Raw genomic sequence first — 19,010 nt, 5'->3', positions numbered from 1 at the left:
TCCTTGAAACTGGTATCATTAAGATATATAATAGGGGTGTGTGTGTTTGTGTGGGTGACCTTGAGATTAGATTTAAAGCCTTGTGCATGCTAGCAAATGCTCAACCACTAACTTAAATCTTCAGTCTTTTTTTACTTTAATTAATTTTTTGATGAAGAGCCTTATTAAATTGCTTGCCTGGCTCCGAGCTCACTACATAGCTCAGGTTAGCTTTGAACTTTGGAATCTAGGGAATCTACCTACCTCAACTTGGGTTATATGTACATACCCCCAAGCCCAGCTAACTTATTTGTATATTTATAACCATGTTTGCATGTTGCCCAAGGAAGTAAAATAGCCAATGTCTTGCTGGTTGAAATGTTAAAGCATTTCTTGAGCTAAAGCTAAAGAAATTTGCCAGGCCAGGTGACAAGAGGAAGGCAATGAATGTGAGTATAAAAAAAAGGCATGGGGCACACAAGGAAAACAAAGTAGGAAGAGAGGAATGATTGTCAATGAGAAGTCACAAGGACAAAGGTGTGCCAGGGTAGCACAACAAGCAGGTGACACATATGTTTGAAATCATTGGTGTATGCCAAATATTTCATGACCACAGCTCTCATCTTCATCCAGGACTAAGGTCCATGTTGCACCCCCTTCCAGGAGACAGGTTTCTTGTGCTATTATATTTCAATGCCTCTGAGACCAGGACATTGCAAAGTTTAGATCAGTAAGAACCTTCCTCAAGCCTTCTTTTTCCAGATTGTTCTTGCTTTGGATAGTGTGGCAACTGTTTGTGGTCAGCAGTGTGCAGTGACAGAGTGGTGAAAAGACGGTGACCATGGAGATCACGGGTCAAGATTCTACTTCTTAATCTGTCGTTGTTCAATGTTATGATCTTAAACACTAAGGAAAATCTTTGTACCTCAGCTGGTGATAACAGTTGCCAGCTATTTGTTGGTATAATGAAATACCCAGGACAGGATAACGTTATGAAGAAAACATGTTTGCTTGCTCATAGTTTGGGTGGTTCAAAAGCATGGCAGGTGATAATGACAGAGGACAGAAGGAGTGTGTGCAAGAAGATAGCTGTGTGGAACCAGTTTCGGGCTTTGATAGCAACCTACAATGGGGTCCTGGGAGAATTACATTGCCCTCTGAGGGTGGGGCCTTCAAACCTAAGCACATCTTAGAATCCTCACCTCTTTTTAAAAAGTTTAAATTAGAAACAATCTTATTTTACATATCAATCCCAGTTCCCTCTTCCTCCCATTCTCCCAAGTCCTCCACTAATCCCCCACCTCATCCCCCTTCTGCTCCCCAGGGAAGGTGAGGCCTTTCATAGGGGGATTATCAAAGTCCGTCATATCATTTGGAGCAGGGCCCAGGCCATCTCCCATGTGTCTAGGCTGAGAGAGTATCCCTCTATGTGGAATGGGCTCTCAACTTCCATTCATATACTAGAGATAAATACTGATCCACTACCAGAGGCCCCACAGAAAAACCACAGAAACAGCTGACCTGAACAAGGGGAGCTCATGGACCCCAGACTGACAGCTGGGGATCCTCACTTCTTAAAGGTTCCATTTGCTTCCAGATTCCCACACTGGGCACCTAGTTCCCTTCACTTTACATGGACCTCTGGGGAGCAAACAAAACCCAAACAACACCAGGTTTGCTCATGTATAAGGTAGGGGAATGTATTTTTACTATCTGCATTTCACAAGGGTACCCCCCTTATAAAAGGGAGACATGGGAGATAATAGTTAATTAAATGAAGATGAAAGGGTGTTGGAAAGTCACATGCAAATACTGAATTGCCATTTGTGACTTTGGGAAGAGAAGGGAACTGAAAAAAATCCAAACACCAAACACACCAAGTTTGTACCTAGTAGATAACAGGGTAGAAAAAGGAGTTACAAATGACCGTTACTTTTCCTGTAGTCTTCAAGAAAGACTTGAGTTGTTAGTGGGGAATGAGGCTTCTGCCAGCCCTTGGGCTGTGGTCATCCTGACCCAAAAGGGCCAGAGCATATGCAGTATATTTGTCTGGGATAGGGTGATTGTTGACTTAGCTCTTGCCTTTAGCAAGTCTCTGAAGAGCATGGCTGTAGCCAAACAAGCCATTCAGAGTTTTTGGTGGTTTGGACACATAACATGGTTAAAGTAAAACAAAAGTTACAGTAGTTAAATCTTTGAGGTTTGTTTGTGTGTGTTTTTATGGGCTTCTGTGGGTGGTGATAAATTGTTAAATGGTATGCAACTTTTTCTTCCGATTGGAAGATGTTTCTGGCTTTGGCCTTTATCTGTTTTTCTGTAGTGATGATCTCCCACGCACTCATGACCATGAGGGGTGCCTGTCGCTGTGCTTGGCTTATGAAGGCAATCAGTAAATACTTGAGTAATGAGGAAAGGGAGGGAAGAGTCAAGGGACTCTGAGGCTTCTCTGTGTTTTACTACAGGAAGAAAATGTAAATTCTGTCATGTGAATCTTGATTTCCAAAAGATGTTGGGGAAGCTGAGGTGGAGGCCATGAAAATGTGATTCCTTTAACAGTGGGATGCTAATCAGACAGGGGAGGGTGAACTGAGGTCCCTCAGCTGTAGCAATGCCCAGTCTCCCTCAGGTCTGAATGGGGGCTTACCCTTCCCACTTGCAGAGGTAAAGCCAACTTGACTCTACAGGCACAAGAGGGTTCTGCTTATTCTTTTTTTTTAACTTTAATTTATTATTATTATTATTATTTTACATATTGATCCTAGTTCCCTCTCCCTCCCATCCACTCACAGACCCCCCTCATCCCATCCCTCCATCCACTCCCCAGGGAGGGTGAGGCCTTCCATGAGGGATCATTAAAGTCTGTGGGATCACTAGGGGTAAGGCCTAGGCCCTCCCCCATATCTCTAGGCGTAGGGGGTACCCCTCCAGTTCCACTTCCTATGGTCTACAGGACGAGAATTTGGAGGGTTATAAGTAAAGGAGGCTGTGGTTGCATTTGATGTACAACTCTAACTCTCAGCATTGGTAATGGTGAGTTCAGACTCCCTCTTTCAAGTGTCACAACCGCAGTAAAGATACAAGGCTGCTAAGTCCTCCCTCTGTGTCATTATTAACATATCCCTGCTGTGGCATTAGCTCTATCTGTGGAGATGGGACAAATGTAATTTAGAAAAGCTATGTTGTTTTTGTTTGTTTGTTTGCTTTCTATGGGTTCTCTTTTTGTAGGTTTGAACAACATTTAAGAATGGAAATAGATTCTCATACTAGGAACTTTCTTAATAGTGATAGATACCCCCCCCCACACACACACACTAAGTTAATGATGGCAGTGTTCTGTCTTTAGCTACTGGTATATTTCTTCCCTATGTCTTCCTGGCTTTTTTGTTTGTTTGTTTTGAGACAGGTCAAACTATACAGCCAGGGATACCTTGGAATTTGTAATCCAGGCTGGCCTCGAATAAAAAGCCATCCAGTCTTAGCCTCCCAAGTGCTAAGACTGCAGGTGAAAGCCTGTCTATCTGTATGTCTTTTACTCCCTCTGCCCCTTTACTCCCTCCTGTCTTCCTTTCTTTTTGATTTTGTTGTGATATAGGGTTTTACATAGCCTGGGTTGGGTTTGAACTTTCAGTGTAGCTAAGATTGGCTCTTCCTTCTCCTACTTCCACCATATGCTGGGATTACAAGTGTGCACCATCATGCCTGGCTCTGATATGTTTCTTGATTAAATAAAACAAATGTCCAATTTCTGTCCTGAGAAAGCAGCTTTTCTGTAGTTAGTAATGCTTGTGCCCTGAAAGCCCCCTTCATTAGACACCCATTAGACATTAAGAGCAGGTTATAGTACCCAAAAGAATTCTTCCTTTGGCATGCCAAGAATAAAAGATTTACACAATTTGGGGACATGTCTGCACATTATTCAGTATGGGTAGCTACTGAAAGCCTAGTAGTAGTAGGTAGAACTGGCATGGCCTGCATCTTCTTGAAGCTGGGCTGGCTAGCTCTTGGAGCATGCTGTTAGATCTTTGGCTTCTGTACGAGGCTGTGAACTCAAGTCCAGATTGGCCATTGGTGGAGCAATTCAACCTGCCTGTATTTGGCAGAGCAACGCATCTTCTCTCTGCATAGTTAGTATGCTGAATTCTTGGTCATTGAGAGTGTCTCCGGAGTCCCTGTGAGTTCTCTCACTGGCAAGTCTTGAACGCTTTGGCCTTGGCCTGCACATTCCTGCTCTACTAGGTCCAACACAAGGCAGAAGGTGGCGTGAAAGTGCTCTGTGCACAGTTCACTCCAGATTCTCATCAGCACTGCTTTTTTTTTTTTTCTTCTTCTAGTAACCCTCTGTGGATGCTATGGCAAACATGAGCATCTTGTTCCTGGCCCAGTCTGCTGGAGGCTGAAAAGGAGTCTTTCTCCTCTCTGAGACTGCTCCCTTCTCTGTGGTCTTAGTTGCTCTACTCTCCCTGCCTCATCAATCAGGCACTTTTGAGTATAACTTTTATGAACTTTATCCGACTTTTCCAGGTACTCTTAGGGGAAACATTGATTATCACAAGCTACGGTAGTCCACCTGGAGACAGGAATCCCCCTGTTGTCAGTATAATTCCTCTTAAATGGTGTTTCACTTAAGATGTATTACATATTATTGCTATTTTGTTATCATCATCACCAGCAGTAGCAGCAGCATCAATGTGTGTTTGTGTGTATATGTGATGGGGACCATGGCACACATATAGAGGTCAGAGAACTTTGTGAAGGTGATTTTCTTCATTCACTTTCAGGTGGGTTCTGGGGATCGAACTCAGGTCACCAAGCTTGCACAGCAAATACTTTTACCCATGAGTCATCTCACTAGGCTGTATCACTCTTTTGGGTTGACTTCTAAGCATCTCAGAATCAAAGTGAAAAATGTTCCCACCAGTGAAGATTATAAAACATAGTGTGGCTGAGGCTTCACTCAGTGTTAGAGTGTTTTCCTTGCATGATTACAAGGTCTGGCCCTGATACCTAACATACAAAAAAATAAAAGTATCTTTGGATACTAACTTTACCTTATTTTTATTCTTATCCTCTTTCTCTGCCTCTTATTTATTTTCTTATTTATTTTTATCCTGTGAAACTCTGGAGGCCAACTGAAATCTTTTATTAAAAAAGAATCATAATACAAATAATCAGAAAATCAAGAATACATAAATACTACTACACATCATTGCTCCAAGTTTGGAAGGATGCTAATTGGCTGGTTTCTTATGCATTCCCATAATCAAGTACCATTATTATGATTAAGCAGAGAATACAAGTTTAAAGGGTCACAAAATTCCCACATTGCTTAAGAAAAAATGCATGTGGTATTTAAAACGCATAATCCTCTTTCTTTTTCCTCCTGTATATCATTTATTGACCATTATTACATCCCATAGAATTGCTGTTATTTGTATTTTATATAAAATTTCTGTAACAACCATGCTTATTATTAAGCATAAGGATTATTAAGGACTGTTCAGAATTTTTTTTTATGTTGCTCCCACTGATATCTGATAGAAGCAACTTGAAAGGGAAAGAATTTATTTTGGCTCATGGTGTTGAAAGTATAGTCCATCCCACTGGGGAGGCATGGCAGAGTTCATGGTGGTGGCAGACTATGGAAGATGCTCCTTGTATCTTGTGGAATCAAGGAGCAAAAATTTCTGGCTGGAACTAGAAGTTGATGCTACCTTTATAGCCTAACAGCCAGCTTCTGATATCTAGGCCACAGTCCCAAAAGTTCTACAACTTACCAAAACAGTGCCACCAGCTTGGGAACAAGTGTTCAAAGGTATGAGCCTGTGGGGGACACATTCAAATCATAATGAAGGATAAGGAAGCTGAAGCTCCCAAAGGGACTGGGGCATGGTAACCAGTCTTGCAATGCCCATACTAGAAGGACAGAATTAAGGCTGAAACAGATTTAAAAAAAAAAAAAATTCTCATACATTCCATCCCAACCACAGTCTCCCCTCCCCCCACTCTTCCCAGTTTTCTCCCACCACATCCCCTCTTCCCCAGATCCGCTCCTTCTCCATTTCCCTTCAGAAAAGAACAGGCCTTCCATAGATATCAACCGAATACATCATAAAAAGTTACAATAAAACTAGGCACAAACCCTCATATCAAGGCTGGATGAGGCAACCCAGTAGGAGGAAAATGGTTCCAAAAGCAGGCAAAAGAATCAGAGACAGTCCCCCAATTCCCACTGTTAGGAGTCCCAGAAGAACACCAAGCTACACAACCATAACATATATGCAGAGGACCTAGCTCAGACCCATAAAGGGTCCGTGATTGTCACTTCAGTCTGTGTGAGTCCCTATGAGCCCTGCTTTGTTGATTTTGTGGGCCATGTTCTAGTTGTGTCCTCAACCCCTCTGGCTCCTACAGTCTTTCCTCCACCTCTTCTTTGGGATTCTGTGAGTTCTGCTAAATGAAACGTAGAATTACTATATGCCGAGCCACAAGCTGTTTCCTATAAACTTCCAACCTCCATGTTGTTTCTACCCTGTTATATCTTCTGATCTGAGTTTGCCTCCTTGTTGGGACAAAAAGCACTCTTTCCTGTCCACTGGCCCATGTATGTAACCAGGAAGGGCATGTCATCCAATTTGTACCTCTGTACCCTGAAGCCCATACATTCAGATTTTCTTTCTGAAGTCGTTAACACTTGTTTCTGGAAACGGTTTTGACTTCTCAGAGCAATCACAAAGGCTGTTCCGAAGGGGGTGTCACCTGGGAGAAAAGTGATCTTTGAGAAAGGGACCCATGTGTCAAAAGAATAGCCCCTGAAGAAGGCAACCCTAGCAGCGTCGCTGGGACCCTGACAGAGTCTCAGGGTGAATAAGCTATGTGAGGTCTGTAGGAAGCAGGTCCAGCAGACATTTTTGACTGGGCTTGTCCTTTTTAGAACTGGAAGAAGTAGATAGAGGGAGTCCGAGGAGGGCCTGAGCTGAGAACACTGGGCTTCGGTCACCATTGCACTGGTCATCTGTGAGTTTCTGTCAACTCTGTTCACCTGTCTGGAACTCACAGGTTCTGATATTAGATACAGAGTTCCCCAGTTCAGAAGGCTGTTGGAATAATCGCTGTTATTTGCCAATAGCCTGGACATTTAGAGTGTGTTTCTTGCTTGATGTTCTTGTTGGTTATAGTTCTATTTTTGTGTATGTTATTTTTCTTTCTTGACATTTGTTCTTATTGTATACAGTTTTGTATTAGGTTTAGAACCCTCTTATTTAGACAAACGGGCGGAAGTGTTGTGGGAATTCATTCCACCAATAGCTTTGGGGTACTGGCCTTAGGGCATGGCCTGGAGTGCTATGTGAGGGACTGGTAAGCCTGAGAAAGTGGACTGTCTCCTGTTCTGCCTCGGTTGTCATGGTCAGACACCCAAGGAGGCTGAGAGCTGGCACAAGATCAGCGATGGCAGCAGCATTACCCTGCATCTGTGAGTTTGTGCTTTTAATTGCACCTCTATTTTATACCTTTGTGAGTTCATGCATCACTGTTCATCTTTCTGAAACTCACAGGTTCTGACACCACACATAGAGTTATGGGGTTCACAGTAAGTTAAGATTTCTTCCTGGCTCTAAAGTTGTTCCATTATTGACATTTCTTTAAACTACAGATTCAGATAATCTCTCTCTGTCAATGACGCGCGCCTGGAGAGAGCCGGGGGTCATACCTGTGTGTTCAGGGCTTGGGTGGGCCCTGTGTTTCCTGGAAGCCGCATATAGGATACTCATTGACGGTGAGCCGGCGGACCGGAGCTGGCTGTGGGGTGGTAAACATCTTTGAACAAGCAATGCTTTCAGGCTTACAGCTTTGGCAGGAGAGTATGAAAACTAATTCTTGGGAAGCTGGGGCCTGGTGGCAGCTTCTTCTCCTCAGCCCGCCTGCCAACCCTTACAGGAGCTTGGATGGACAGATTTTTCAGCTGGGCCTACCTCGGCTGATGCTGGTAGTTTTCCACTCTGGGAAGCTGGAAGTGTCCATTGGCGTCTCTGTCGGGAGATTGGTGGGTAGCGAAAGCACCCGGAAACCACTAAGACAACTCAGCAAGCAAAGTCTTTGCTGCTGTGACTCCTGCTTCCCGTGACAGGCTGCCCTCTTTACAATGTTTCTTTACATCTCAAGATGTGGAGTGAACAGGCGAGTAGAATCTGGGGAAAGGGGCTTTCGAGAAAGTAAAGAGTCTGACATCTAGGACTGCAGCCAATGCTACAGTCTGACTCTTCCTTACTAGCTGGGATCCCTTCCACGAGTTACCGAAAATAGGCACGTTCAATAGGAAAACCACACCGGGGCTGCGGAGAAATGCCACGTTGGGTTCCCCGGGCCAAGACTGCTTCTGGTTTCAAAGACCCAGTGGGATGAGAAAGGCCATCCAAGATCAGCTTGTCCTTTCCCTCTGCCCTTCCTGTGTGGCCCCTGGTAACACTGAGTCACTGAGAAACCCTGCTTACATGTTATATTGCTACTTTACAAGCTTTTGTCTCTGAATTCCCTGTTTTCAGCCTTATGTTCTTTGGCTCTGATTTCTAGATCCCTAGCATATCTCCCATTGTCTGGGGATGGCTGAACTCCTTATCAGTTGTTTTGATTTCTTTGGTTTCAGTTGTCTGTAGTCGATCATAGTATGAAAATATTAGATGGACAAAGTCTGAACTAATTCACAGGTTTCAAATGCAGTGATTGGGACTCACATGATGAAATACTGGCTCTGTTCCTCCCTCATTCCCGATGCCACTCATTCCCCTCACTCCATCTCCTTATACATAAGCCCTGGGTCATCTTGGGAAGAGCGAGTGCAATCCAGTAAGATGGGAGAGAGGATGAGGAGATGGTTCAGCTGTTAAGAGACCCTGCTGTGCAGCTAAAGATCTGAGTTCAGATCCCAGCACCCATATAGCAAGCACTGCTTTCCACAGCTGTCTATAATTCTATCTCAGAGGCATTAAACACCCCTTTAAGACCTTAGTGTATACAAGTACATGTACCTGCATACACATGTGTGCATACATGTATACATAAACAAAGAAAACAGTTTTTTTAAAAGGTGTGGGAGAGCATCATTCACATAACTTTTACTATGGAATATCATGATTGCTGTATTTTATCATTAGTTATTGTTTATATCTTAGTATGCTTAATTTCTAAATTAAGCTTTATTATAGGTATACATACATACATACCCACTATGTATAGGGCTTGGTACTTTCGATTTTTTTTTTTTTTTTGGTCATCTACTGGAAAATATCCTAATAAATGGGAATCTACTGTGACACTTGGGGCCCAGCACTTACTCTGGCATTGATCTGAGGGTTCACATCATGGCATAGAACAAGATTCCTGCTATCTCTCAGGTCTGTAGCCACTGGAGCATCATCAAACCAAACTCCAGAAAATCTTCCTCAATGGATCTTGGTAACTGGTTATGCAGTAGCACTGACTAAGACCTGTGCTGTGGCTTTTCTTTCTCTCCTACCATAATTCCCCCCTCTGGTGAACTTTGACTCTGCCTGCTGAAAGGCAGCTGGGTAAGTTACTGCTTCACAAAAAACTTGTTGAGTCCCATAGATGGTGACTTACTGGGAGGTTCTGAGCTATAAATCAATCCTCTACTGTACTCCAAGATCTAACGTGCAGTTTATTGTCTTCATTCTTCTGTCTCTTGGCCTATTCATACTCACCTGTCTGTTCAATGTGTGCTGAACATCTAATCAGTGCTGCGTGTTGACAGTTTTGAAAGGGGCCAGGAAACCAACATGATTACTATGCTCAAAATTGCTTGCAGTCTTAACAAGGAGATTGAGGTACAAGTGTCATAGAAAATCCATGATGAAAGTTATTTCCTAAAAGAATCTGTTACTTTCCCCTGATACCATATTTTGATAACTTTGTCAGACTCTGTGAAGCAGTAATACTAACTATCAAGTAGGCAAGCAACTTGTATCAATCTGATTTCTGGAAACTATTGTCTTACCTTTGTCCCCTGGACCAGAATGGAGGTCTATGAGAGAAATCATTTTCTGTGTCTTATTCACTACTGACTAGATATATAAATAAGAGAACACTGGTTAATGAGCACATTTATTAACACAGTACATGAATAGATAAATTGCTGTAAAGTAAGTAAGCCTTTTTTTTTCTACTTGTTGTCAGCATGGACATTATGAATCAAGGTTTCCCTTGGCTGAATCCCCATGACTTTGTCTTACACATAAACACTCTCTCTCTCTCTCTCTCTCTCTCTCTCTCTCTCTCTCTCTCTCTCTCCTACCTGTCAGACATACTTCAGCTCTCTTTTTCTTTATTTTCTTCATCTGTTCCATAGGGAAAAATTCCTGCATGGAGTCGATTAAGATATGATATAAAAAGGATTCCCAGGAAATACAGTCCTACCGAGATGTGTTGTAGAGGCAACAGCAGTTTAAAATGTCTTGGTTATCATCCCAAGGACCAGAAGGCCCCTTAGTGAGACATTATTTATGATAATTTCATGACTCACCTTGTTGGCTCTTCTTCCTCAATGTCTGGCTTACCTCATATGTCCTTCATAGCTTGCAAAGGTTCTCATGATGTGTACAGCCCAGCATCTGGAGATGTGTGATGGATGGGACTAAAAGTCTGCTGACTGGGGATGATCTATTCTGTGGCTGCCAGCATGGGCCCGGAGCATTGTTCTTTCTCCAGGATGGATGGGATCTGGGAGCAGAGCTTAGAGCCCAAACCCACAGCACAGTACCTCTGGGTCTTTATTAACATGCAGTTCTCAGATTTAGCTTCAGATTCACTAGAGCTAAGATCCAAGATCTTCAAATGTAGGCAACACCATGCAACAGGCTGAGGGCCAAATGAAATGGAAAAAGCAAAGATGGAACCAGCTCTTGCTCAGTTTGACTTTTCTTGGGCGGTTGTCCTTTCTGTTGTTTGTTGTTGAGAGTGGATTTAGGCTATTCAGGCTTTGCACACAAGGGGCTTCCAGACCTTCAGCCTCAGATGAGAGCTGCATCATTGGCCTCTTCTTCCAAGGCTTTAATGTTCTGTGACTTAGACTGAGCAGCCCCTAGCCCTTTTCTCTGCTGCCTGCAGATGGCCAGAGAAACCACTCTGTCTCTCATCCTGTAAGCCAGTCTAACAAACTCTGTGTGTGTGTTTTATGTATATACAAGGGTCCAGCTTCATTTATGGACATATGGATGTCCAAATTTTCCAGCACATTAGTTGACAAGACTATTCTTCCCCTACTCCGTGTGTGTGTGTGTGTGTGTGTGTGTGTGTGTGTGTGTGTGTGTTTTGTACCTATGTTGAAAACTAGTTGACTTATATATGTGAGATTATTTCTGGGGCTCCCCATTCTGTCTCCTTGGTCTACACACACACACACACACACACACACACACACACACACACACACACACACACACACACTAAAGCCCTGGACTGTTTTAACTATTTAGTTGTGATATGTTTTGAAATCTAGACTTCTACTTTTGTAAAAAGGCTCTAGTTTTTGTGGCTTCATGTGAATCTTATGATTCAAAAAAAAAATATTTCTGGGAAAGAAAATTCTGTTGAAAACCCATTTTTCTTTTTTCTCTTTCCTCCTCATATTGACTCCTTTTCCCTGCTTTATATGCCTACTCACTTTTTATTGCACGCAACACAGTGACTTCAAAGTATTCTAATTTCACTTGCCTTGTCTTTGTAACTCGGGCAGTTCTCACCACCCTGCCCATGCTCTCACTCCTCTGCTGTAACTGGATACTGTCAGGGCAGTAGCGAACTCATGTTCTGCACCTCCCCCAACCCCATTTCCCATCTTTCAGAAATGGGGGTCCTTTTGTCTGATGTTTATTGTTTGAAAGCTGGCTTATTTCCCACAAGGAATTTCCTCTGTTCTATTTTATTCTCTCTTTGTTGAAAGTGGAGCCCACCCCTTGAAACTCTTGTTTTTAGCCATGCTAATAATGGCATGCTCAATAGTGGTAACACAGGGTGGTTTGGATTATTTCTTTTCTTCTTTCTTTTTCTTTTTCAAGCCAAGGTTTCTCTGTCTAACAGTTCTGGCTGTCCTGGAACTCACTCTGTAGACCAGGCTGGCCTTGACTCACGGAGATTTGCCTGCCCCTGCTTCCCGAGTGCTGGGATTAAAGGCATGAACCACCACCACCCAGCTTGGTTTATTTCATAATTTCATACAGTCAGTTCTCTAGAAACCAGAGTGTTGTAGCTCTTAGGGGTATCTGAGGGCTACAAGGATGATACTACTTGTAGGAAATCAATTCAATATGGAAATCTGCTAATAAGGAACTAAAGATGGGCTACTGGGGTTATTACTCAATATAGTAAGAAATTTGCATATTAAATCATGTTATGGTACTTGCCAGAGTCTGAGCTAAAATGTAAGTTTGGCTATTGCTTAAATCTTGGAGGTCTAAGAGATATTTGGACTTAGGGTTAGAAAGAAATTCTGCAGTATAGAGTGGCTGAACTGGGGTGGTAGGGAGATGTAGGAAGAATTCTTCTATTTCCTGTGCTGTTACTAGTTTCAACCTTCCTGGGGGCTCTGGCATAAAAATGAAAGCACACTCTCTGTTTACTCTTTGTTTCCTTCATCCAGCTATATGTCGCTATCCTCTGGGCATGTCAGGAGGCCACATTCCAGATGAGGACATCACAGCTTCAAGTCAGTGGTCAGAATCCACGGCTGCCAGATATGGGAGGTGAGGATGGCTACATCAGGAGGGCTTGGATGCTGGGGAAGTAGACACATAGCATGACTCTAGATATTGGGGGATGGGGGATGATGTTGGTGAGAGAGATGTGAGGGGCTTGTACTGTTTGGGATGTTTCAGAGGGAGGCCAGGCCTTGGCTGTAGCTGCTGGCCTGAAAACCTCTTCCCAACCACAGAGGCCGCAGAGCCACACCACCCACTGTGAATGGGGTCATTGATAGGCAGTGAATTTGCTTTGCCTGACCTCACTGTGGACTGCTGTAGGACAAAGGCTGAAGGTATGGAAGGTGTAGATTGTGTAGGACCCTGGCAGCGAGTGGCGCCTGCTTCTCAAGAGGTACCTGGAATGTCTCAGCCAGATGCTGAGGTTTCCAGTAAGTTCTTTCCTCCCACAAGGAAACCTCACACAGAAGGGCCATCTTCGTCTATAAACAGAGCAAATTCTATGTGGTGTATGTAATTCCCAAGGTTCCCTAAATGAACACACTCCCAGCTCAGAAACTATTCTGCTGACCAATGCCAATTCTTCCTGCTAGAATCTAATTATTTGGGTGTAAATTTAGTATCGATTTTGTTAAAAAGGAATCACCCATAAGGAAGGCAACCCTGGTAGGCCTTTCTCATCATATTATCTTAGTGTTTGAGAGACTAGAGTGATGGCTGCTGGAGTTAGAGAGGAGCAGGAAAAGAGTGGGCACCATCTGTGAAGAAAGGGGGCAAGCCAAGGAAGAGGGGAAAACACAAAGAGGATCCCAAATAAGCCTTGTAGTGACTTTGTGTGCTGTGCAGCGCAGCCCAGCCTGGGGGTAATAAATGAAAACAGGTATTGGCCACACCCCTTGCATGCTTTCTACCCTCAGCACAGTTCCCATGGCTTTTGCTGGGTGGCCATGCCCATCCTGCTGGCTAGCATTCCACTGCATTGCAGAGCCCACACTGGAGACCCTACCATTCCTCCCTCCTTTCTCCCATAACTTGATACCCAAACCACTAGCTTTGTGAGGTTGAGGCTAGAAATGGAAGGGGGATGGTGAAAGAATTCCATAAGGGAACCGGGGAGGAGTTTCATTTCCCTAGAGTTCTCTTTAAAAAAAAAAAAAAAACCTAAAGGTTACATGTGCTTTGGAAGCCCCAGCTCCCTTGTGGTGATGTTCTCTGGCCTGTGTGGTGCTTTGGAGACAGGAAACTGACCACAAATGGGGGTGGTGAGGACAGACACATCGGGAGGTCCACAAAGTCCATCTGGACCAGACTGCTGCTTTCCACTCTCTCCTCGGGGACAGGGCAGCTGCTTCCTATGAGCTGGTGGGTGGCTCTTGTTTCACAGTCGTTCTCTCTTTGTCCTTCCCTTCCTTCTCAAGGCTGGACTCTGAAGAAGGAGATGGAGCCTGGTGCCCTGAGATTCCAGTGCGACCCGATGACCTGAAAGAATTTCTGCAGATTGACTTACGCACCCTACACTTTATCACTCTTGTGGGGACCCAGGGACGTCATGCTGGGGGTCATGGCATTGAATATGCACCCATGTATAAGATCAACTACAGTCGAGATGGCACTCGTTGGATCTCCTGGCGTAACCGGCATGGGAAGCAGGTAAGAAGAAAATGTCCATGGGGGAACCTAGGACCATATGTTGACTTATAATAGAACCATTCAAATGGACTATACTCAGTTATGTGAATGTTCAAACTTGACATGCCATTGTAAATGTGACCCAAGGTGCAGGAGATGGCACAGAGGAACTATTAGGTTTACTGGGAGAGTTGAGGGCATGTATTCTGCTCATGAATGAAAAGTGAAGGCTCTATCAAATGCATGATGAATGAAGAGAGGTGAGCATGGTTTTGTACTATCTCTGCTTTTTCTCTTCTCTATCCTAGGTGCTAGATGGGAACAGTAACCCTTATGATGTCTTCCTGAAGGACTTGGAGCCACCCATTGTAGCCAGATTTGTCCGCCTTATCCCAGTCACTGATCACTCCATGAATGTGTGCATGAGGGTTGAACTTTATGGTTGTGTCTGGCTAGGTACGTCTATACCACAGAGATCTTATTCCACCATATGGAAACTTCCAAGGCCTGGGAATTGAAAACCGGCCATCAGCTCAGAAAGGGATGAAGCCATTCACCCTTGGAATGAAATGATTCTCCTTTGGTTAAAAGAGAAAAATAAGCCACACTTATCCACCCATGGTTTAGTGCCCTGTGCCTGAGTTACTCAGGTGACTGCCATTGATATGTGCTTCCAACAGTGCCCAACTATGAGCCCAAATTGAGCCCCAGTGGACATGATGCACGAGATTGTCCAGCCCTGGAAGCTCAAGTAGCTTCTTGGGGCAATTGGTCAAGCAGCGGGCACATCTCCCTATCAGAGACACTGACCACTGTGTTTGCTTTGGCAGATGGCTTGGTGTCTTACAATGCTCCAGCCGGGCAGCAGTTTGTACTCCCTGGAGGCTCCATCATTTATCTGAATGATTCTGTTTATGATGGAGCTGTTGGGTACAGGTAAAGTCTAGGAGATTTAAATAATCACCAGAATGGGGAAAATGGCCATGACAAAAAAATTATGGTCGATAATCAATGAATCAGTCAACCCATCAGTATTATGAGGTATATTTTAAAATCCCAGGTAAAATGAATAATGATAATTCTGGGAACAACAATAAGGGAGAAATAGTCATTTTGGGGTTATAGGCATCCAACCAAATTAATACCATCCATGATCTATTCCCCTGAATCAATGGAGTCAGATTTCACATAAACAAATGCCATAAGAAACTTTTAAGAGCTATCTTATTAGTTTATATGAAAAACCTTGTCTGTATTTATCAGCCGAATATGGTGTCTAGATATAATGAGTCACTATTACCAAAGGCATTTAGATTAATTCATTATTGAGAGAGTTAATGAATAGCACAAAGACCACAACAAATAGCACTTGCCCCATCAGTGACTAATGTTTGTCTGAAGCATTACCAGCCCTTCATGGACTACATGATTCAGAAAAAGAAGTTTCGAGTATAAAATGCATTTGATTGCTTTCTCTAGATACCCCCATCTCTAAGATCAACATCTCCTGCAAAGTCCAGTGGGAAGCAGTGAGGTGAAAAGCTTTGTGGATTTGTGACTAACTCCAGGCTCCTCTCTTCTCTCCTCCCCCCTTGGCCTGAGCAGCATGACTGAAGGGCTAGGCCAGTTGACTGATGGAGTATCTGGCCTGGATGATTTTACCCAGACCCATGAATACCACGTGTGGCCTGGCTATGACTATGTGGGTTGGCGGAATGAGAGTGCTACCAATGGCTACATCGAGATCATGTTTGAATTTGACCGAATCAGGAATTTTACTACTATGAAGGTCAGTGGAGTTAGGTGTGATAGATTTTCTTAAACAAATCCAAAATTATAGTGGGTGTGTGGGGCAAGGGGAGGCAGGGGATGTTTGATGAGTGTTGATCCGATGTCAACAGAACTAGATTTTAAAATATATTCCACTAGTACAAGTATATATGAATTCTGGGTCACATTATTTTTCTTTTAAAAAAATAATTCTTTATTGATTCTTTGGGAATTTCACAGCATATACCCCAATCCCGCTTACCTCCTAGTCCCTCCATGTCTGCCCCTCATATCTGCAGGACTCCCCCAAGAGAACTCCCCCCAATAATTAAAAACAAAATGCAATAAACAAAACCCCACCTTATCCCTCCACCCTTTCTGCCTCTCCAACACCTCTTTGCCTGTCCCAGAGGCGTTGGAAGCTATGGTGTGTCACACAGTATACCCTTCTGTCCAACATCCCCACCCGCAAGCGTTCATTGCAATGAGCCATTGGTCTGGTTCAAGGCCTCTAGCTCTCTGGCACACTGTCATCACTTGACTCTTATTGAAACTCTTTTTGAACATCCTGTTGTTGCCCCGAGTCACGGAGACCCTGCAGCTAATGTTCCACAGGACTAGTCCCTTCATATGCTCCAGCAGGTCACAGTAGGGTAAATGTCAGGGTGGGCCAACCTAAGGCCCAAAGTGTGGGCCTGGGTGGTATCTGAGCTGGTCAGCCTGAACCACTGGGACAGCCCCCATCAGGTGAGGGGTGGAGCCAGCTTTCCCATGCCCTTGGTGAGGAGTGGGACCGACCATCTGTTCTGAGTGTGTGTGTGTGTGTGTGTATGTATGTTTTTCCCATGAAGGCTGGGGCCAGCTTTCCTGCTAGTGTACAGTAACGTGCAGAGCCAGATATCTCAGGGTCAGTGAAGGGCAGGGCCAGCTCAGCATTGCCCTTGGATTTCAACACACATGTCCCCCTCTGGTAACATGCTGTGGACATCAACACAGACCCCGGTCATAGCAGGACCATAGACCCAGACATGGCCGTTGGCAGTAGCTTGGGCCTGAATGTCACCATGGCCCCTGTGGCAGTGCAGACAATCTAGATCTGTATGGCCCCAGTGGCAGCTTGGCCCTCAGACACCAACATGATCTCAGGTGGCTGACCAGAGGTTGGGCATCTGCACAGCTCTCAGTGGTAACAAAAGCCATGGAAATCAACTTAGACCCTGGGTGCTGTAGGGCCATGGACTCAGGCATGGCCATTGGCAACAGCCTGGGACCCAATACTACGATGGCCCCAGGTGACAGTGCAGGCGACTCAGAATGGCATGGCCCTGGCCGCAGCATGTCAGGATACCTACATGGTATCCTAAGATACCAACATGGCCACAGATGGTAGCCAAACCTAAAGCATACTTGTGGTCTTTGGAGGCAACATGGGTCATGTGTGTCAACATGGACCCCAGCTGTGGTAGGACCACAGGCCCAGACATGGCCTTTGGCAGCAGCCTAAGCCTGGCCCTAGGTGGCAAGGAGGCCAGCCACATCAGCCTGCTGCTCACCATCTTCATCTCTTCAGTTCTGGCCCTTTCCACAGAATATGAACCATTCTGCTTTTCTTTCTATTTCTCTGCCATATATTTACCCATCATAAAGTCACCTATCTGGCCTGTGGGTGTCTTTTACCTGCCTAGACTGAGTGGCTGAGTCACCTTATTTTTATGGTTGCTTCTTTGTTTGTTAATTCTGTGATGGGTTAGATTAGAGCCATTATTATTGATTTACTCCCTCCCTCTCCCCCTTCCTCCCTTCCTAACACCAGAGCCAAACATTGCTATCCAATTAGGCATAACAGTTATTTCATCAGTGCATGATTATGGAACAGTTAAGTAGAAATTGGTGACTATTGTTCGGTGGTTGGATGAAAGCCAAAGGCTTAGCAAAGGCTGCCATAGAGACCATGTAATGGGCCATAGCAGATGTGAATACATGAAGAGATCTGCAGAAGGAAACATAAGGCCTAGCTTTCATTTCTCTAAAGTGAGACCCCACCAGGGAGCCAAATCTCCATGCTGCCATTGATAATGCCTTTGTTGTAACATAAAGTGTTTCCTGGTTTGTAGTTTAAATAATTTTCCTCCTTTTCCTTCAGTCCACCCCATTCCCTTTCAGAGAGAAGGGCATGGAAAAAAGCAAAAGTTCATGCAAAAAGCAACCAGATTGGATTAAATCCAAATTCTAAGGCTAGGGAAAAATTGGACCCAGGGACATACAGGAAAGCCCTTGTGTTCAGTGTAAGATGAGACTGTGCATAACTCTTAATCATCTATGAAAGTGAAAAAGGAAACTCACTAAAAGCCCCAGGAAAGGGTGGAAAAATCAATTTGGCCTACCACAGGAATACTTACTTATCTGATCTTTTATACTCATGTGCATAGTATTAATAATCAGCAAACTTGGTAACCTTACTCAGTACTCAGTCTTCAGTCTGTGTCTTGTTCTTGAGTTAAATGGAAAATACTTTAATTATATTATATAATTAAAATTTATTTATCTGAACTTGATATTGGTTTTACCGCTATATTTGGAGCATAGCATACTGGATTCTGAGTGAAGAATATTCCCTGTCTTGGGACACATTGGCCCCAAGGGTCAGTTAGAAAGGCAATATTAATTTGCAGAAGAATATATGGAGGATCATGTAGGATCCAGAAGAAGGAAATATGTACAATCAGTCATCATTAAATATTCCTCCTAATACAAATGTGTTGTTCCTTACATAAACTGTTTTAAAAATATATCTCTTCTACATTACTCCCAGATGTCAATAGATATCTTTTAACTGGATTAACAGTTATTCATTAAATGAATAAATTTTTAAGATGAGAATAGAAGGAACAACATATACCCACTCTGTTGGCTCGTTGTTGTAGG

At 43.8% G+C, this 19,010-nt stretch overlaps 1 protein-coding gene across 1 annotated transcript in view; it reads left to right on the top strand.

Annotated features, from left to right (window-relative positions):
- The window catches only part of Ddr2 (discoidin domain receptor tyrosine kinase 2), a 115,917-nt gene that overhangs the window by 78,240 nt on the left and 18,667 nt on the right, over nt 1–19,010 (top strand). The window contains exons 4-8 of the mRNA XM_051186210.1: nt 12,629–12,731; nt 14,105–14,336; nt 14,624–14,771; nt 15,146–15,251; nt 15,921–16,104. Coding sequence (XP_051042167.1) covers nt 12,629–12,731; nt 14,105–14,336; nt 14,624–14,771; nt 15,146–15,251; nt 15,921–16,104 — 773 coding nt within the window. The remainder of the gene's footprint in view (nt 1–12,628; nt 12,732–14,104; nt 14,337–14,623; nt 14,772–15,145; nt 15,252–15,920; nt 16,105–19,010) is intronic.

Source organism: Phodopus roborovskii, unplaced genomic scaffold, assembly GCF_943737965.1.
Source record: "Phodopus roborovskii unplaced genomic scaffold, PHOROB, whole genome shotgun sequence".
Taxonomy (NCBI): domain Eukaryota; kingdom Metazoa; phylum Chordata; class Mammalia; order Rodentia; family Cricetidae; genus Phodopus; species Phodopus roborovskii.
This window is presented reverse-complemented; position numbering and strand designations above follow the sequence as displayed.